The following is a 19,897-nucleotide window of genomic DNA, read 5'->3' on the forward strand; positions in this document are numbered from 1 at the left end:
TGACACCTTATTTTTATGTATGCCTGGTACTGCTCCTAAAATGCCGTCCTGCACTGTTCATTGAACCAGGATTGATCCACCAGCTTGGTGGTAATGGTAGAGTAAGGCATATGCTGGACCATGAGGTTACAGATTGTAGTTGAGTACAATTCTGCTGCTGCTGGTGGCCCACAGAACCTCATGGATGCCCAGCTTTGAGTTGCTAGATCTGTTTGAAATCTATCCAATTTAGCATAGTTGTATTGTCACACAACACAAAGGTGGGATTTTGTCTCCACAAGGACTCTGGTTGTCCCTCCTACCAATACTGCCTTGGACAGATGCTTCTACGACAGCTAGATTGTTGGGGACAAGGTTAAGTAGGTTTTTCCCTCTTATTGGTTCCCTCACCACCTGTCGCAGGCCCAGTCCAGCAGCTATATCCTTTATTACTCAGCCAGTGCGGCAAGCAGTGGTGCTACTTATGATGAACATTCAAGTCCCTCACCCAGAGTACATTCTGCACCCTTGCTGCCCTCAGTGCTTCTTCCAATTGGTGTTCAACATGGAGGAGGACTGGGTGGGAGGAGGGATGCCGGAGGTAGTAATCAGCAGGAGGTTTCTATGCCCAAGTTTGACTTAATGCCATGAGGCTTTATGGGGACAGAGAAAATGTTGAGAGCTCCCAAACTCCATCCCGATTTTATACAATTGTGCTGCCACCTCTGCTGGGTCTGTCCTGCATGGATGTACCCAAAGACGGAGATATTGGTAACTGAGATATTGTAAAGTGATATCATACAATGGGTGGAATCGTCCCTATTTTCATGAAGTGCGGTAGTGGGTGGGATAAAGGGCATTTTACCCATTGGTTGTAATGGCAGCTATTCCATAGAACCATAGAACCATAGAAAAGTTACAGCACATAAGAAAGCCATTCGGCCGATCTTGTCCAAGCCAGCCCGAGGACACCCAGGTGCCCTTTCTAATCCCACCTTCCTGCACCGGGCCCATAGCCCTGCAGCTTACAGCACTTAAGGTGCAGATCCAGGTACTTTTTAAAAGAGTTTAGAGTTTCTGCCTCTACCACCAACTTGGGCAGTGAATTCCAGACACCCACTACCCTCTGTGTAAAAAAGTTCTTTCTCATGTCCCCCCTACACCTTCTGCCACTTATCTTGAATCTATGTCCCCTGGTTCTAGAATTCTCCACTAAGGGAAACAAGTTTATCCTGCCCACTCTATCTATTCTCCTCATAATTTTGTATGCTCCAATCAGGTCACCTCTCAGCCTTCTTTGTTCAAAGGAAAATAACCCCAACATATCCAATCTCTCCTTGTAGCTACACTTTTCCAACTCTGGCAACATTTGTGCAACATCATCACATTCCCACCTTATTAATCATGCATTGCCGGGAAACACGCCTGTTTCATTGGCGGAGGCCTCCAATTCACCTGCCAGGCCATCACCTCGCCTCTTCCTTGCATTGGGCATTTAAAGTGCATCGAAGTGCACACCTCTCAGTGCTCCAGCCCAGGACAGCTGAACAGAAGACATGGCCCCAAAAGGCAAGAAGAGTGCAGCCTCCCGATTCAGTGATGCGTCCCTGGGACGACATCAGGACACTTTTGGAGCCTGCGGTGACGTCCTTTATCCTTGCTCTGGCCACAGGAGGCCCATCAGCATCACCACTCCTGTATGGGAGGTGGTGGCAGAGGTGATCAGTGCCAACGCTGCATGGAAGAGGTTCGCCATCCAGTGCAGATAGAGTTTGAATGATCTCATCAGTGCTGCAAGGGTTAGGCAACCATCTCATCACTCTAAACTCACACCCTCACAAGGCCATCACATATTCACTGGCATCTCATTCACTGCCAGATCAAGGGGCATCACCACTTATTCTCTCACACACACCCCAACATCTCCATGTGGCCTCATGTCCTCTGGAGACTGCCTCCTCAGCCCTCACCCTGTTGAGGCCACTTGCACAAGTCAACAGGTGTCCCCACACACACCCTGGGATACCCCCTCTTCCCCAGTACAGCACTCACCCTGCAGCCTCTTCCCCTGCCTGAGGCCACTTGTTCCCCTTCCCCAAACAAGCCCTAGCCCTGCAGCCATTGAAAAACTACTCCCACCTTATAGCTGATCTGGTCGGTATAGACCTGCCCCTGAGCCTCCTTAGAAGTGATGCGGTGCTGCCTGCGAAGCCTGGCGCTGATGACTGTGAGTGCTGCCTGAGGCAAGGAAGGCAAACAAACCTTGAAGTCCCAAGCGAAGTGCAGCTCGCCAGAAGCGCGTTGCTTATGCACAGTTGTGAAACATGTTTGCGTGCAATCATGCTGATGTGTCTGGATGATCCATTGTGGGCGGTATGATTCTAGCAAGCTGGGCTTATAATGATGTACAGATGTGTTACAATGAAGTTCCCGATATGCGGTGGCTGGAAGTGTGGCTCACCATTGACAGGCAGAGTGGACAATTGCAAACTGGTTTCACGATGTTGTGAAACCGATTTTGGCCTTCCCACCATATTGTTCACTCTTGCCGGCCATGATGCCCAATGCCACTGGGAATGGAAAATTCCACCAAGTGAGTATGTCTATGTCAGAATGTTGCTTGACTAGACCGTGAGATGGCTCTCCCAATTTTAGCACAAACCCTCCAGATGTTAGTAAGGAGGACTTTGCAAGCTGTGTTTGCCATTGTCCTTTCCAGTGCCTAGGTCAATGCTGGGTGATCCATCCAGTTTAGTTCCTTTTAGTTTTGATACAATTGAGTGGCTTGCTAGGCCATTTCAGAGAGCAGTTAAGAATCAACCATATTGCTGTGGGTCTGGAGTCACATGTGGGCCAGACCAGGTAAGGACAGCAGATCGCTTTTCCTAAAGGATATTAATGAACCACACGGATTTTGATGATGATCGACAATGATTTCATGATCACAATGACTAAGACTAGCTTTTAATTCCATATTGATTAATTGAATTTAAATCCCCCCAAGCTATTGTGGTAAAATTTGAACTCTTAACCTCAAAGCTTTGGGATGGGACGTTGGATCACTAGCCCAGTGACATTATCACTTCTCCCCAACTTCTTCACCAATATCTCTGGTAAGTTTTCCTCAAGCTATAATTTAGATTAACAGTCTGACTCTCACCTAGAACTTTAACCAGTTGCAACTTTAGGGTGGATCACCCCAGCCCTGGAAAGAAGAGGTTTTGCGACCACAAAGAGTGTGAGCACAGGGTAGAGAAAATGAAGCCTGAGTGTGACAAGGAATGAGTACTAACTTGGGAATTTGGTACAGACGGGTTGGGAGTTTGCTGCTTTTTATACCATTTTGTTCAGCCTCTAATAGCTGTTGAGTGTTAACAGGCATTAATTAGGTGAGCAGGTAGATGATTGGCTGTTGGATGGAGTTTTAAGATTTCTTCCCTCTAATTGGGAGCAGTAGTTTAAACCAGCACTGTGAAGATATAAATATTGTATTAAATTTATAACTTAACTGGTTAAACTATTTAATATAACTACAGATAACAGCTGAAGGATATTTCTGAACTTGGAACCTAATTAGTTAAATAAAGCACAATAAAATGGCAGTGCTGGCAATGTGTTGTAACTGTTGTATGTGGGAGCTGGTGGACATCAGTTGATCCACATCAGCTACACCTGCAGGAAGTGTCTACAGCTCTAGGAACTTTGGCTCAGGCTTGATGAGCTGTAGTCCAAGCTTTGGACTACGATGCATCAGAGTGTCAAAGTTACAAGTACGCTTTGTTCCAAGAGACAGTGACAACCCTTGGAAAAGATACTTGCGATTTGGTCCATGGTCAGAGACAGTTTGGTGTGACTGTGTGAGTGAGGCAGGTATGGGGACCCAGAAGGTAGCAATGGAGCAGCCTCAGCCACTGCAATTGTCCAACAGGTCTGAGGTTCTTACAGCATCTGTGCATGAGAGCACGGACTGCAGAGTGGAAGAACAAACTGACCACAGCACCATGGTGAAGGGAGCTATTCAAGTAGCGGGGAGTACTAAGTAATGTAGTTGTAGGAGGGGACAGTACAGTTACAGGGATAAATACAGTTCTCTACAGCTGAAAGTGTGGGTCCTGAAGACTGATTTGCCTGCCCAGTGCCAGTGTTAAGGACATCTCCTCAGGGCTGGACGAACCTGGAGTGGGAAGTGAAGGATGCACATGAATACCAATGGGTGGACTAAGGAAGAGATTCTGCTGAGGAAATCTGAGCGCCTATGGGGCTAAATTAAAAAGCAGAACCACAAAAATAATAATCACTGGATTACTACCTGAGCAACAAGCAAATTGGCAAAGGGTAAAGAAGGTAAGAGACAAGGACAAGGCAATATGAAAAATGGGTAATGGTAACCAGAAATAGCAGGGAGAGTATGGAGACTTCATTTAAAAACTAGGAGAAGTGTGTAGAGGCCATTTATAAACGAGGGGGAGAGTGTGGAGACTTCATTTAAAAATGAGCGGAGAGAGTGTGGATACTTCATTTAACATTGACCAAGGAGAGTGTGGAGACTTCATTTAAAAATGACTGGGGAGAGCATGGAGACTTAATTTAAAAATGATGGGGAGAGTGTGGAGACTTCATTTAAAAATGATGGGGAGAGTGTGGAGACTTCATTTAAAAATGATGGGGAGAGTGTGGAGACTTCATTTAGAAACAAGTTGGGAGTGTGGATACTTCATTTAAAATTGACTGGGGAGAGCGTGGAGACTTCATTTAAAAATGGGCGGGGAGACTGTGGAGACTTCATTTAAAAATGAATGGGGAAAGCAGCTGATTGGTGAGTTGGATATGTGAGTTTTTCTAGTCTTTATAGTAAAATTAAGGTCTAGAGACTGGTGTAAAAAAGTAATTATAATAAAGTGTATTGAGCAGGGACTCCTCAAGTGTAAAGAACATTTAGAGTAATTAATTAATAAATTAAATTAAAAAATGATAGTGATGGCAGGACGGGTGATGTGTTGCTCCTGCAGCATGTGGGATGCTGGACACCAAGGCGAACCAGAGCGAGGACATCTATACCAAATGTTTGCAGTTCAAGGAACTGCAGATCCATGGTAAGGAGCTGAACTCTGAGCTGCAGACATTGCGCCACACCAGGAAGGGTTGAGTTACCTGGACACTTTGCTCCAGGCGGACACATCCCACAGATTAGATAATTCAAATTTGGTCTGTGATCAGGGACAGGAGAGTGTGACTGCAGGTGAGGCAGGTATGGAGAGCCAGAGGGTAGCATTTGAGGAGCCTCGGCCCCTGCAATTGTCCAACAGTTATGAGGTTCTTGCAAGCAGTGTGGATGAAAGCGGGGACTGCAGGGAGGATGAGTGAACTGACCATGGCACCATGGTACAGGGAGCCATTCAAGTGGGGAGTGGAAATAGGAATGTAGTAGTGGTAGAGGACAGTGCAATTAGGGGGATAGATACTGTTCTCTGCAGCCGTAAACGTTGAGTCCCGTGAGTCCTGAAGGCTATATTGCCTGCCTGTTGCCAGGGTTAAGGACATCTTCTCAGGGCTGGAGAGAAACTTGGAGTGGGAGGGGAGGGATCCAGTTGTTGTTATCCATGGTGGGACCAACGACAGTGATTGGACCAGAAAGGAGGTTCTAAATTTGAACACTAGGAGCTAAATTAAAAAGCAGAAACTCCAAGGTAATAATCTCAGGATTACTATCTAAGCCATGGACAAACTGGAATAAGGTAAAAATAAAGTCAAGGGGTTAAACGTGTGGCTCAGAGGTAGGTATGGGAGGAATGGGTTTCAGTTCATTGGGCACTGGCACCAGTACTGGGCCAGAAGGGAGTTGTTCCGGTGGGACAAGTTTCACATGAACTGTGCTGGGACCAGTGTCCTGGTGAATCGAATAACTAGGGCTGTAGAGAGGCCTTTAAACTAAATAGGTAGGGGAGTGAGAGGGGTGGCTGAGGGTTCTGGAAAGAGGATATGTAGGTTACAAAGCAAGTGGATATGGCAGCATTGCAGGGCAGGTATTTAGGTAATGATACCCAGAGTATTTCAGGAAGGGAAGGAGTTTACAAACATTTAAAAAAGCAGCAAAAAGTGAAATGGGGAAAAAAATGGTAAAAAGGCAAAATTAATGGCTCTTTACTTAAATGCACATCACATTCAGAACAAAATAAATGAATTAACAGCACAAATAGAGGTTAATGGACATGATCTTATAGCCATTATGGAGGTTACAAGGAGTTCAAAGCTGGGAACTAAATATTCAGGGGTATGTGACTTTTCAAAAGGACAGGCAGGAAGGAAAGGGTGATGGGGTAGCCTTGTTAGTACGAGATGGAATAGCAAGAAATGATCTTGGATTAGAAATGGAGAATCTATATGGATGGAGGTAAGAAATAACAAGGGGAAGAAGACACTGATGGAAGTAGTCTATAGGCCCCCTAATAGTAGCTATGCTGTGAGACAGAGAATAAATCAGGAGATAATGAGGGCATGTAAAAAAAGACAGTATATTAATCATGGATAACTTTAATCTTCATGTAGATTGGGAAAATGAAATTGGCAAAGGTAGCAGAGGTAGAATTCTTGTATTCCGGACAGTTTCCTAAAACAATATGTTGCGGGTCAAACCAGGGATCAGGCTATTTTGGGTCTGGTAATGTGCAATGAGGCAGGTTTAATAAATGATCTCAGAGTAAAAAAAAATCCCTTAGGAAACAGTGACCATAACATGGTAGAATTTAGCGTTCAATGTGAAACTGAGAAACTTGGGTCAGAGCAATAGTACTAAACTTAAATAAGGGTAATTACAAAGGAATGAGGGCAGAATTGGCTGGAGTGGATTGGGAAAGGGGTTTAGCAGAAAAGACAGTTGATGAACAATGGCAGATGTTTAAGAAAATAATTCATGACTCACAACAAAGGTAAATCCCAGTGAGGAAGAAGGATTCTAGGAAGGGGATAAACCAACCATGGTTAACCAAGGAAGCTAAGGTTAGTATCAAATTGAAAGAAAAAACATACAATGTGGCAAAGATTAGTAGTAAGGCAGAGGATTGGGAATTTTTTTAAAACCAACATAAGATGACCAAAAAAAATGAGGTAGAAAATAAACTTTGAGGGTAAACTAGCAAGTCATATAAAAATGGGTAGTAAGAACTTCTTTAAATATATAAAAAGGCAGAGAAAGGCCAAAGTCAATATAGGCCCCTTAGAGAATGAGGCTGGGGATATAATATTGGGGAACCAGGAAATGGAAGAGGAGTTGAATAAATACTTTGCCTTAGTCTTCACGGGAGAAGACACTAATAGCATTCCAAAAACACTAAATAATCAAGGGGCAAAAGGGGGTGAGGAAATAAATACAATAAATATCACTAGATAAAAAGTACTTGGGAAACTAATGGGGCTAAAGGCCGCTAAGTCTCCTGGACCTGATGGGTTGCATCCTATGATATTAAAGGAAGTAGCTGCGGAGATTGTGGATGCACTGGTTGTAATCTTCCAAGAATCCTTAGATCCTGGAAAAGTTCCAGAGGATTGGAAAACTGCCAATGTAACATCTTTATCCGAAAAGGGCGGGAGACAAAAAACAGATTACTATAGGCCAGTTAGCTTAGTATCCATCATTGGGAAAACATTAGGGTCTATTATAAAGGATGTAATAGCAGAGCATTTATAAATGCATAATATAATCAAGCAGAATCAGCATGGCTTCATGAAGGGGAAATCATGCCTGACAAATTCATTAGAATTCTTTGAGGAGGTAGCAAGCAAGATAGATAAAGGGGAACCAGTAGATGTAATATATTTGGATTTCCAAAAGGTATTCAATAAGGTACCACGCATAAGTCTACTTAATAAGATAAGAGCCCATGGTGTTGGGGGTACTATATTAGCATGGATAGAGGATTGGCTAACTAACAGAATACAAAGAGCTGGGATAAGGGGGGCATTTTCAGAATGGCAACCTATATCTAGTGGACTGCCATAGGGATTAGTGCTGGGGCCTCAATTATTTGCAATATATATCAATGACTTGGATGAGGGAAATGAATGTACTATTGCCAAATTTGCAGATGACACAAAAATAGATGAGAAGGCAAGTGGTGAAGATGGCACAAAGAGTCTACAGAGGGATATAGACAGCTTAAGTGAATGAGCAAAAACTTGGCAGATGGAATATAATGTGGGAAAATGTGAGGTTATGCACTTTGGCAGGAAGAACAGAGGAGCTGAATATTAATTAAATGGAGAAAGACTGCAGAAACCTGCAGCACAGAGGAATTTCAGAGTCCTTGTGCATGAATCTCAAAATGCTCGCATCCAAGTTCAGCAGGTAATAAAGAAGTCAAAAGGAATATTGGCCTTTATTTCAACGGGAATGGAATATAATAATAGGGAAGTCTTCCAAAACTATGCAAGGCTCAAGTTAGATCTCACCTAGAATACTGTGAACAGTTTTGGTCCCCTTATCTAAAGAAAGCTGTACAGGCCTTGGGGGCAGTCCATGAAAGGTTCACTAGGTTGATCCCAGGTATGGAAGGAATTTCTTATGAGGAGAGGTTGAATAGCTTGGACCTGTACTCATTGAGTTTAGAAGAATGAGAGGTGACCTTATTGAAACATATAAGATTCTTGGGGGGCTTGACAGGGTAGATGCTGAGAGGTTGTTTCCCCTTGTGGGAGAGTCTAGGACCAGAGGGCATAATCTTAGAGTAAGATGGTACCCATTTAAAACAGAGATGGGGAGGAATTTCTTCTCTCAGAGGGTAGTGAATCTGTGGAATTCTTTACCACAGAGGGCTGTAGAGGTTGGGTCATTAAGTAATTCAAGGATGAGACAGACAGATTTTTAATCAGTAAGGGAATCAAGGGTTATGGGGAAAAGGCAGGAAAGTGAAGTTGAGGATTATCAGATCAGCCCATGATCTTGTTGAATGACAGAACAGACTTGATGGGCTGAATGGCCTTTTCCCCATCCTACGTCTTATGGTATGATAGGAAGGGACAGACTATACAAACAAAAGAATGCACCAGTAAATATGATCAGAGTAGGAGAAAGAAAGCTTTAAATTAACAGAGGGGGAAGAGGGTTCAGGTGAAGGGAGACTTAAAAATCCAAAGATAGAAGTTGAGGCAATGAAAAAGTGTATTGTTGAGGGTAAAGACAAGCTAAGTGGGACAGGAAATCACAGAAAGTTTAATGGTAATAGTGCATCAGAGAGTAAGGTCCATGAAGGAAACATTAAGTTAAAAAATTGAATTTAATTTATTTGCAAGTGTGAAGCATTCACAATAAGATAGAGTGTGCTAGTAGCACAAATAGAGTTAAATGGTTTAGATCCAGTTGCCATTACAGAAACATGGGGCAGCATTTTCCTATTGGCGTGTTGGGGCAGGCCCTGCACTGCCCCGCGTAAAAGTACGCAGGGTGACGCCGGGCGAGCGTCCTGACATCACAGCATGCCATCGCGATTTTTCGTTGGGTGGGCACGTGATGATATTTGCTGCACGCCTGCCATTAATGAACAGGCCACTTAAGGTTCTTGACTCACCAATCGATGCCGTATTTTCAGCACCCGTGCAATCTTTGGGTCTGCACACGGGTGAAATGGGCAGGCAGGTAGGGCACATTTGTATAAACATCATCCACAGGCAGGATAAGAGGAATCACTGGGGTCGTGAGTGTGCTCTGTCAAGTATTCATTTTTCAGTTTTTGAAACTTGCCTGTGTGATCTCTAATACTTCAAAACTCATACCAGCTGCTTTGTCTGGACTCAACCCTCAGGTCAGCACTCCAGGAAGCCTTCCCAAAGCCTGGGAATGGGAGCTGAACTCTCCACTGGAGGCACCTCCTCTGAGGAGGAAGAGAGGGTTAGAAGGGGGAGGAGGCCAGGAGTGCACATTCAGCCTCCAGAGGAGCCACCTTTGAGAGGAGAGATTCAGGCACAAGGGGCGCAGGGCCAAGAGGTAGTCCAAGGCGGAAGGGGCTGCAGAAGACACCACTATACTGCTGCCAGGGTATACACGCAGGGGAAGCATCTACCTCAAGTTGTCTGAGGTGCAGTGCTGAAGAAGGATCCGTCTCTCAAGGGAGACAGTCAACTATATCTGTCAGATGATTGAGCCTGAGATCTCTGCTAATTGTGTGCGTGGACATCCCATGCCAGTGTCTCTAATAGTCACAGCTGCCCTCAACTTCTATGCTTCTGGCTCCTTCCAGGGGTCAGTTGGTGAACTTTGCGGTGTCTCCCAATCAGCTGTCCACATTTGTGTCAGGCAGGTTACAGAAGCTATGTTTAGGCATGCATTGACCTTTATCCAATTCCCTTGGGACCAGGCAAGCCAGACACAGATAGCCAGAGGCTTTGCGGCCATTGCTGGGTTCCCCCGCATCCAGGGTGCAATAGACTGCACACATGTGGCCATCAAGGCATCAGCAGGTGAGCCCGGTGCTTTTATCAACAGGAAGGGCTTCCATTTCATGAACGTGTAGATAGTGTGTGATCACAGGATGCAGATTCTACAAATTTGTGCAAGGTACCCAGGCAGATCCCATGGATGCCTACATTTTCAGACACCCCCAGGTGCCGGGGCTCTTCATTGCTCCGGCTCGGCTGGGTGACAAGAGCTATCCCCTGCTAAGGTGGCTCATGACACCACTACGCTATCCAAGAACAGAAGCTGACCAGTGGTACAATAGGAGCCAGGGCACCACAACGGCTGTGGTGGAGAGAGCCATCGGTCTTCTCAAGATGTGCTTCCGTTGCCTGGTCCGGTCAGGAAGTGCACTCCAGTACTCCCCAGATTGTGTCGGTGATAGTGGTTGCATGCTGCACTCTCCACAATCTTGCGCTGGAAAGGGGGGACACAGTGGATGATGAAGATGTTGACGCAGTGGCTGCGACTGCACACGTTGAGTCCAGCAGTGAGCCTGAGGATGAACAGGGACATGCTGTGGGTGAAGATGCTGACCTGGGCATGCTCCAGGGAGACAGGGACACCCGGGAGGCTTTAATCCAGCAAACCTTCAGCTAGCACGCCACAGATGGATTTCCAGGACCAGCCTGGGCTGTAAGCTACATACTGGATACCTAAGTGCCAAGTCTTCTAGGTTAGGAACAGTAACTAAGGGCCTTCTTAACAAAGCTAAATGTTCCACAAAGCATTCATGACAATTTTTGAAACCATGCACATGCAGAAGAAAAGAGGCACCCTCGGCCATGGTCACATGTCTGAATTTAATATCACAGGCAAAGAAACTTAATGAAACAAAATGACAAGAGTGGTTCAATTCAAAGCAAATCATAAAGGCCTCATCTCGGACCAACACAAAAGCACCAGTGATAAACCCGTGGTGTGCCTAAGGTACCTTATGTTTATGTTTCCGGGTGTTACATCTTGGTGCTGCCCCATCGCTGGGAGTGGCATCTGAGACAGCCTGCTGACTCTGCTGTCATGTTGGCCTCGATGAACTTGGCGGTCGTCCTCTGGCATGTGGAGCCTGTGCTGGCCCTGCCTTGGAGAGATTTGCCAATTCCACAGCTGGCATCTCTCCAGTCATCACAGCCTCACCGGATGCTATGGTCACTGGGAGAGGGGCAGAGGAGCTGCCACCCTCATCTGGAGCACCCTGAGAGGAGTCCGCAGAGACGACAGGCAGCTGCTGCTCCAACATGAGGTCATTCGGACCTCCCTGCTCACCATAGATGGATGGGTACGGGGCTGGTAAACTTGGTGCCCACATCATCTCCCACACTGGCACTGAGCAGCTGAGGGCAATGCTGATGTGAGGGCTTGCTGGTCAGAGCGCATCCCCAGGAAGCCCTGATGGGTCTTCTGGAGGAGGCTCTCCACGATAGTTGCTACACTCTCCATGGAGGACTCATGGCGCGCAGACATGTGGCTCATTGCTTTGGCGATCGCCCACATAGACTCCTCCACCATGGAGATCAAGCAAAGCATAGCATCATGTACCTCCCCCAGATCTCCTGCACACCCGGTCTCATTTCCTGCCCATGCTGTATTGTGGATGATTCCAGGGTCACATCATCGGGCACTGACTGAGCATGTGCCTGGTCCCCTGCAGTCCTCCAACTGCTGGCACTATGGGCATTCTCTGTCTCTGCCAGCTCCTCCAGCAACTGTGAAGTGCCCTCACCGTTGTGTCCCGGGACACTAGCCGATGTTCTAACTCCCACCAACAATGTGCTTGTATCGGCTCTGGTGCCTGCCTGGCAGAGATGGTGTGACGCTGGTGAGACTTCAGGGCCCTCAGGTGTGAGAGGAGGCCCCTTCTGCTCCTCCTCCTGGCCCTACTCCGACGATGCTGAAAGGAAGAACAAGGACATTGGATCATTTAACGTGGAGACAATGACAAAGATCATCCCTGTTTCCTGGATCATTATGTGCTCATCCTTCCATCACCAATGGTCAAGCCATGTTGCAAAATTAAATCAATTAACATTCAGCACTGCCATGGCTGTTGAGAGAACAATGCTGACCTCACTGCAGGGCAAACATATCTGGCTGTGGCATCCCAGCCTCACCGACACCAGTGGACCTGGGTGCATGGCGCCTCTCCAAATCCAGGGCCGCCTGCTCAAACCGGCTGAGAATGGTGATCTGTGCCTGGCCGCCGCCAGTCCTTGCAATGCTCTGCAGCATTGTGAGCATTCTTCTCCTGAAAAGGAGAGAAGAGCATTGATTTGTGCAAATTGTACATGGACTCTCTTCGCACACGGCCCATCCCAGAGTGGGGCATATCAGGGTCCAGAGCCTCCTCACCCCGTTGCTGCTGAACACTCACACAAAAATGCTAGGCCTGCTCCACACCCCCACATCCCCCTGCCCTTGGCCACATGCTGACTACATCACATTAGGCGCCACACGGTATATTCTTCCATAGCAAGGATACGCAGAGGGCAGCAGATGGTTCATTGCCACACCACCTTGAAGCTCCCCTCCCAGCACGTCATCACCTTGACTTGGACATGTCTTGCAGTTCAAGTACAGCACCTAGGTGCAGCTCCTCCAGGTTGGTCCCAAAACAGTCATGTGGGTCTCAGTGTGCTACATGCTATAGGCTCAGAACCCATCTCTTCACCACTCTCTTGGGCTGACCTTGGCATGGGCAATATCTGTTGGCCCACCCAGCAAAGAACACATGCTGTCAATGATTCAATGCAGTCACTACACTCAGACTTGCGGGCAGTGGAGCAGCAGGGGGGAAATCCAACCTGCTGGGTTAAATGACCAATGTCAATGTTGTCCTCACCCTTCCAGAGTGCAACAAGTTGTTGAAGCGCTTATGACACTGGATCCAAATGCACTGCACCACGTCATAGGAGCTCACCATCTCCGCCACCTCCTCCCAGGCATGTTTCTTCATGTGGGGAGGCCTCCTTCTCCTGTTCTGGGGAACTAGTACCTCCCACCGTGATGCCACCTCCTCGAGCAGGGCAGCAAGGCAGTCATCAGAAAAGCGAGGGGCACACTGGACCTTCGCCTTACCCTCTGGCCTGGCCTGCCCCAACGGCCTACCTTCCAGCCTGGCCTGCCCCGATGGTCTAGCCTCTGGACTGGAACAACCTCCATTTCCCCTCTGCAGAGCCCTTTGCCCAGCCATTGCGAGCAGCCTTGGCTGCCAGGCCTTCCATTATACAGGCCGCCGGGTCGCCATTACACCTGGCGAGCTGAGCCTGTCACCCGCCACTCTCATTATGCACTGGAGTTGTGAAGCACGCTGGGCGGGCCTTAATTGGCCCACCCATGAAAAATTTTGGCGCAGACTCGATTGTGAGTAGTAATCGGGTCTGTGCCCACCTGGCCCGCGCCCACTCCTGTTCCTGCTCCAACCCCCCCCCCCCCCACCATCCAGAAACCTCTGCCCATGGTTACAAGGTGACCCGGGAGGGTACACAACATTTCAAAGAGAGGCAGAATGGAAAAGGAGGTGGGGAATAAAAGATAACAGAAGGACATTAGTGAGAAAGAATTTTGCCTTGAAAATCACGAAGTATCAGTAGTATGATTGGAAATTAGAAATAGCAAAGGGGCAGACAACAGTGGTGCAAATAATTTATAGCCTCCATAACAGTAGGTGAACTATTGGACAGAGTATTAAACAAGAAATTGTTGGAGCTTGTAACAAAGGCAATGTAATAATTGTGGGGGTTTTTGATCTTCATATAGACTGGGACAATCAAATTGGCAAAGGTGATCTGGAAGATGAGTTTATAGAATGCTTTTGTGACAGTTTCCTGGAGCAATGTGATGTGGAATCCTCGAGGGATAATGCTATTTGGTCTAGTGTTGGGCCATGAGGCAGGGTTAGTTCATAATATCATTGTAAAAGATCCAATGGGAAATAGTGATCATAATTCAAATATTAAGTTTGAAAATGCCATACTTAATCACAAGAGAAAGCTAGCTAAGGTTTATTGAGTGAAGAGACTGAAAGGTGTGGTGCTAAATAAACAGGGGAAACATTTAAGGAAATAATTCAAAATGTTCAAAAAACAAAAACTCAGCAAGAAAAATCCATCTGTGGCTTACTAACAAGGTTAAGAATAGTATTAAATTAAAAGCGGAGGTGTATCCTGTTACACAAACCTACTCAAAATTTTGAGGAGATAATTAGTAGGGTGGCTAAAGGGGAACTAGTAGATATGGTATACTTGGATTTCCAAAAGGCATTTGATACAGATCCGCATTAAAGGTCAATAAACAAGATAAGGTCTCATGGAGTTGGGTGTGATAAGTTAGCATGGATTAAGGATTGGCTAACTGACAGGAAGACTAACTGACAGCAGAGAGTAGGGATAAATGGGGCACTTTCAAGATGGCACACTTGACTGATGGATTGCCGCAAGCATCCTATGCTATTTGCAATCTGTGTGACTAACTTATAATAAGAGTCAGAGAGTAATATATTTAAATTTTCTGATGATACAAACCATAGCTTAAAGGTGGAAATGTAGGCTGTGGGAAGGATATAAAAAGGTTGGTAAGAGATATAAACAGGTTAAGCGAGTGGGCAACAAAATGGCAGAGGAAGTATAATGTGGGGAAGTGTGAAGTCATTCAATTTGGTCATAACAATGGAAAAGCAGAATTTTTTTTAAAGGTGTGAAACTTGTAAATGTTGATGCTTGGAGGAACTTGGGTGCACTCATATAAGGAACACAGGACCATACAAGTACACCAAGCAATTAGGAAGGCAAATGGCATGTTGGCCTTTATTGCAAGTGGATTGGAATACTGGAATAAAGAAGCTTTGCTATATTTATACAGGGCTTTGGTGATACCACAGCTGCAATACCATGTGCAGTTTTGGTCTCTATTTTAGGATGGAAATATTTGCAATGGAAGCAGTATTGCAAAGGTTCACTAGATTGGTCCTTGGGATGAAGGATTGTCCTGTGATGAGGGGATGAGTAAATTGGGACAATATTCTCTAGAGTTTAGAAAATGAGAGGTGATCTCTATGAAACATATGGGGTTTAATATGGCTACAAACTGAGAGGTTGTTTTCCCTGGGTGGAGAATCTAGAATTTGTGGGGTGGGGGGAGGGGGTGCAGTGGAATCTCAGGAAAAGGGGATGATCATTTAGGACTGAGATGAAGAGAAATTTCTTTATTCAAAGGCTTGTGAATCTTTGAAATTCTCTGCCCCAGAGGGTTACAGATGCTCTATCAATATATTTAAGGTTGGGATTGATATTCTTTTGGTCTGTTAGGAGCAGTAGAGAAAGTGGAGTTGAAGTCCAAAGTCAGTCATTATCATATTGAATAGCAGAGCAAGTTCGACTGACCATATGGTCTACTCCCCCTCATATCTCCCGTGTTCTGTGTTCTTGATAAGGAAGCAGAATTAAAACTGCGTCTGCAGGAGAAGCAAAATGAATGGTCAGCTCACGAAGAAGGAATTACAGTTAACATTGCTTCTGAATTTGAGTAAGATTGGTCAGTTCCAGGTGCAAGTCTGGATAAAGATTTGGACATTTAAAAAAATCATGCAGCTGTAGAAGGAAATAGGAATTGGGAGCTAGAGCTTGAGCAAAACATAAGTCCAGAGTCTGTTCTTGAAAGTTACCGCACTGAGGCCAGCACCAAAAAAAGTCCTTATGATGGCCTGGTGTCCAGCTTTAAAGAAGACCAATGGAGATTGCTGAATCCAGAGTGGGAATTTCTCCATCGTTCCAGTTCATTGCAGCCAGAACCCAGAGCCCATATGAACTGCCAATGTTGACAAGGTTAACTAGGCCAAGTAAATTGCAAGACATGTGTACCCCACACAAATGCTGTGCGTGTGTCCAGATCGCACCATGTAGACATTTTTGAGAGTAGCCACAAATTGGATGAGTAATGCTAAATGATGATATCCAGCTGAAGATGTGTGAGAATGCATTAAAATAATCTGAAAAGCAACACGAGGGAACACAAAACTGAAACAGAAGGGGTTTAGGAAATTTGAACTGTCTGAACATCAGCTCAAACAAGAATGGGACCATTTTCAGCTTAAGCTGAGTAACTTTACACATCAAATACAACCTGATTTCTGGAAAGGAAAACGTAAGACATGAAGACCACCAATATGAGGAATAATGCAGGCAACAAGCACAAAAATGTTAACAGGAAGGCCAGGAGTTCAGGAAAAAGCTGGAGAAAATATAGACGCAGCCTGAGCACAAAACTGAAGTACATCATCTCAAAGAACAAGAAAGAACCATTAAGAGTCTGCAATTGAAAAGGAGGATCTTGTAAGGAAACTAAAAAGAAAGTGAATCAACCAGCAGTAGAATTGGAACTCGGAGAATGAAAGCAATTGGTCTCTGAATTCTAGTTGTCACATTTGTTTGTCTTTGTTATTGGTTCAAACCTTGTAATTTTTTAACACAAAATATGTATAATTGTGGAATATGATAAAAATATAATCTGTATTGTTAGCAATAAGCTATATGTTAACATATTTATGAAGTCAAGAACTTGTTATACTTTGAAAGTGTTATAAAGAAAATTTTACTATGGTAGAACTTTTATTTCCCCAAATGGGATGTGTAATGTACTCTGCAGTTTAAAAAGCCTGGTGGGTCTCAGCTACCAGCATGAAATGGGAGAGCGGAAAATTGTAAATTCTAACCAACATTAGTGTTAATGGCTGAGTAAGAAAAAAAGACTTGTTCCAGTTATTGGGTCTGATATCTAATTCAATTTAGAATGAGGAAAGGAAACATTTCACTCAGTGGCCGGGATTTTCCGGCCCTGCTGCAGCAGGGAAGCCGCTGTGAGCCACTCAAATCTCCAGTGACATTGGCGGGATCCCGCTGGCAGGAGGGGCCAAATAATCTCACCCAGTCTCTTCACTTTCTGTATCTGGTTTTATAAATTATACAACAGATCAGAAAGTCCACTATGTGGTAAGGAAAATTTCAGCAATATTTTAATACACTTTTACTCATTTAAGTTGTAGCTAGACTGTGTTGCTAAATAAACACTAACCTTGTAACACTGGCACAGCTTTCCACACTGCAACAGGTCCAAGGCTGGCAAACTGTCCAAAGGAACATTCCAAGAAAAACATTGGAATTCCAACGAGTGCCAGCATGACTGTGTAGGGAATAAGAAATGAACCTGGAAAACATAGTACAGGAGTTCAACGGAGGGTAAAATCATTAGTTCAAGCTGAACTTCCTTGTTTCTATCAAAGGGTTTGGGTTAAAATACCCCTGAAGCCTCTATGAAAGCATTTCCTTCCTTCCTTCCTTCCTCTCTCCCTCCCTCCCTTCCTTCCTTTCTAAAGACCTAGTATGTGTGCAGCAATATCTTTCCTTCCAATTATCCCTATATAGAGAGTTAATTTGTCTTCATTCTTTCCTATTGCATTGGCCATGTCATGATTCCTATAAGATTTTATGATTTGATTGTACTTTAATATTTTGGAGATGTTAGATGCAGTTTTTGATGTTCAGTAAGTTAATGAAATAGCAGAGAAATTCCCATTTTGTAAAATTCACTCTCTAGGTGAAACAAAATATTTTCTGTCTCTTTATGCAGTCATGTTGTGACATTTTTACATGTTTGTTCTTGGTTTCCATCGATCCAGTTTTGTGGGGTTGTGAAGAGCAGATTTCAGCCCAATATACAAAGCTGATCCCAGCGCCTGACCAAAAACTGAGGATTTCAGATATTGTGCAGTAAACATACCTGATATAGACAGTTCATGAATTTTAAACAATAACACTTTAGAATATATTCAAAATTAATAAATCAACCATTATTTTTTGCTTTAAATTACCATCTATTTGATGTATGTCACTCTTACTTATGATTCTAAACCGGTCATATTGACACATCACCCATTTCCCAAGAAAAAATTGTATAAATAGTTTAAAGTTGTGCGATTGAATTAATTATTCAAATTCAGAATTGTCTACTGTACCTCCTCCATTTCTGTAAGCCAGGTAAGGGAATCTCCAGACATTGCCAAAACCCACTGTATAACCGATCATTGAGAGCAAGTAGTCAGTATTCAAGGACCAGTTGCCTCGCTCCACATTCTCGTCACTTTCACCCACATGTTCATTGGTGACAGCCTGGGGTAAAGAGAGGAAATGGCCAACTCAGAAATTAGACTTTCTCAGACTAGAACTCAAACAAAATGTATAGTTTTCAACCATTATAGAAACACTGTTGTTCTCTATTTAGCAGCAATTGGTTGGTAATTTGACAATACCCTGGACTGTACAGAGAGACTCTGCAATTCAAAACAATCAAAACCTGCAAATCTTCAGCACCACTCAGAGTTTTACATGAGTTTACTTTCAGGTTTTGATAAAATACTCACTGTGTCCCCTGGAAGGTGTGTTTGATGGTCATTCTGTGAAAACTCAGATAAAGCCAATTCTCTCTGGTTCATTTTTGGACAATGAAGGGTGTTTTCAGATGCTCAGGGGCTGTATGTAAACCTTAAGGAAGACACTTTTGTCCAAAAGTCCTTGATTTTCCTGTGGCTCCAGGACTCTGGTTAAGGATAATTCAGCTTCTCACCAGGGAATGACTCTTCCACAGTCGGAAGGTATCCCTTTATCCTGTTTTAAAGGGGTGTAACTCTGTTTACTCAAGGTCTGGTATTACTTAAGGTTCTTCAGTATTTCTGCTGTTAATTATTCAATTCCCACATTCCTATTGCATAATTTTCAGAATATTCAGGATCAAAGTGCACTTATTCTGCATCTACAGGTTTGGGCACAATGGTAGTTTGCAATGGGGCAGCACCAAGTGAACCTGAACCAATAAGTAGTTTAGACAAAGAAGAAATCTGAACGTATTTACTTAAAATGAAGCAGCCTGTCATGCCAGAATGCCAGAAACATGAAAGGCAATCCACTGGTTCCCCCGTTCATTTTACAATTTGAAATTTGAGTATTTAGTTTTGCTGAAATTTTTAAAACTCATTTACAGAATGTGGGTGTCTCTGGCTAGGCCATTATTTATTGCCCATCCCTAGTTGCCCTTGAGAAGATGATGGTGAGCTGCCTTCTTGAACTGCTGCAGTCCATGTGATGTATGTATGCCCACAGTGCTGTTAGGGAGGGAGTTCCAGGATTTTGACCCAGCGACAGTGAAGGAAAGGCGATATATTTCCGAGTCAGGGTGGTAGTGGCTTTGAGGAGAACTTCCAAGTGGTGGTGTTCCCATGTGTCTTCTGCCCTTGTCCTTCTGAATCCCATGCTGGCCTACCTTCACAAGATTTTATAATGTAGTTAGATAGAGACCATGGCTAGGATTTTGTGGTCCCCAGAAGGGACAAAAAGGAATTGAGTTTGGGGAAATATGACCACTGAGCTGCAGATTTAGAAGCCCCCACTCCATTTCCATCTCCAGCCATTTTTACTGACATGGGAAAGG

General features: G+C 44.6%; 1 protein-coding gene across 1 annotated transcript in view; it reads right to left on the reverse strand.

The window, feature by feature from the left end:
• LOC121282472 (sodium- and chloride-dependent neutral and basic amino acid transporter B(0+)-like) overlaps positions 1-19,897 on the reverse strand; it is a 145,331-nt gene that overhangs the window by 107,031 nt on the left and 18,403 nt on the right. The window contains exons 4-5 of the mRNA XM_041196175.1: positions 18,429-18,582; positions 17,489-17,620 (exon numbers count right to left, since the gene is read on the reverse strand). Coding sequence (XP_041052109.1) covers positions 17,489-17,620; positions 18,429-18,582 — 286 coding nt within the window. The remainder of the gene's footprint in view (positions 1-17,488; positions 17,621-18,428; positions 18,583-19,897) is intronic.

This window comes from Carcharodon carcharias, chromosome 9 (assembly GCF_017639515.1).
Source record: "Carcharodon carcharias isolate sCarCar2 chromosome 9, sCarCar2.pri, whole genome shotgun sequence".
Taxonomy (NCBI): Eukaryota; Metazoa; Chordata; class Chondrichthyes; order Lamniformes; family Lamnidae; genus Carcharodon; species Carcharodon carcharias.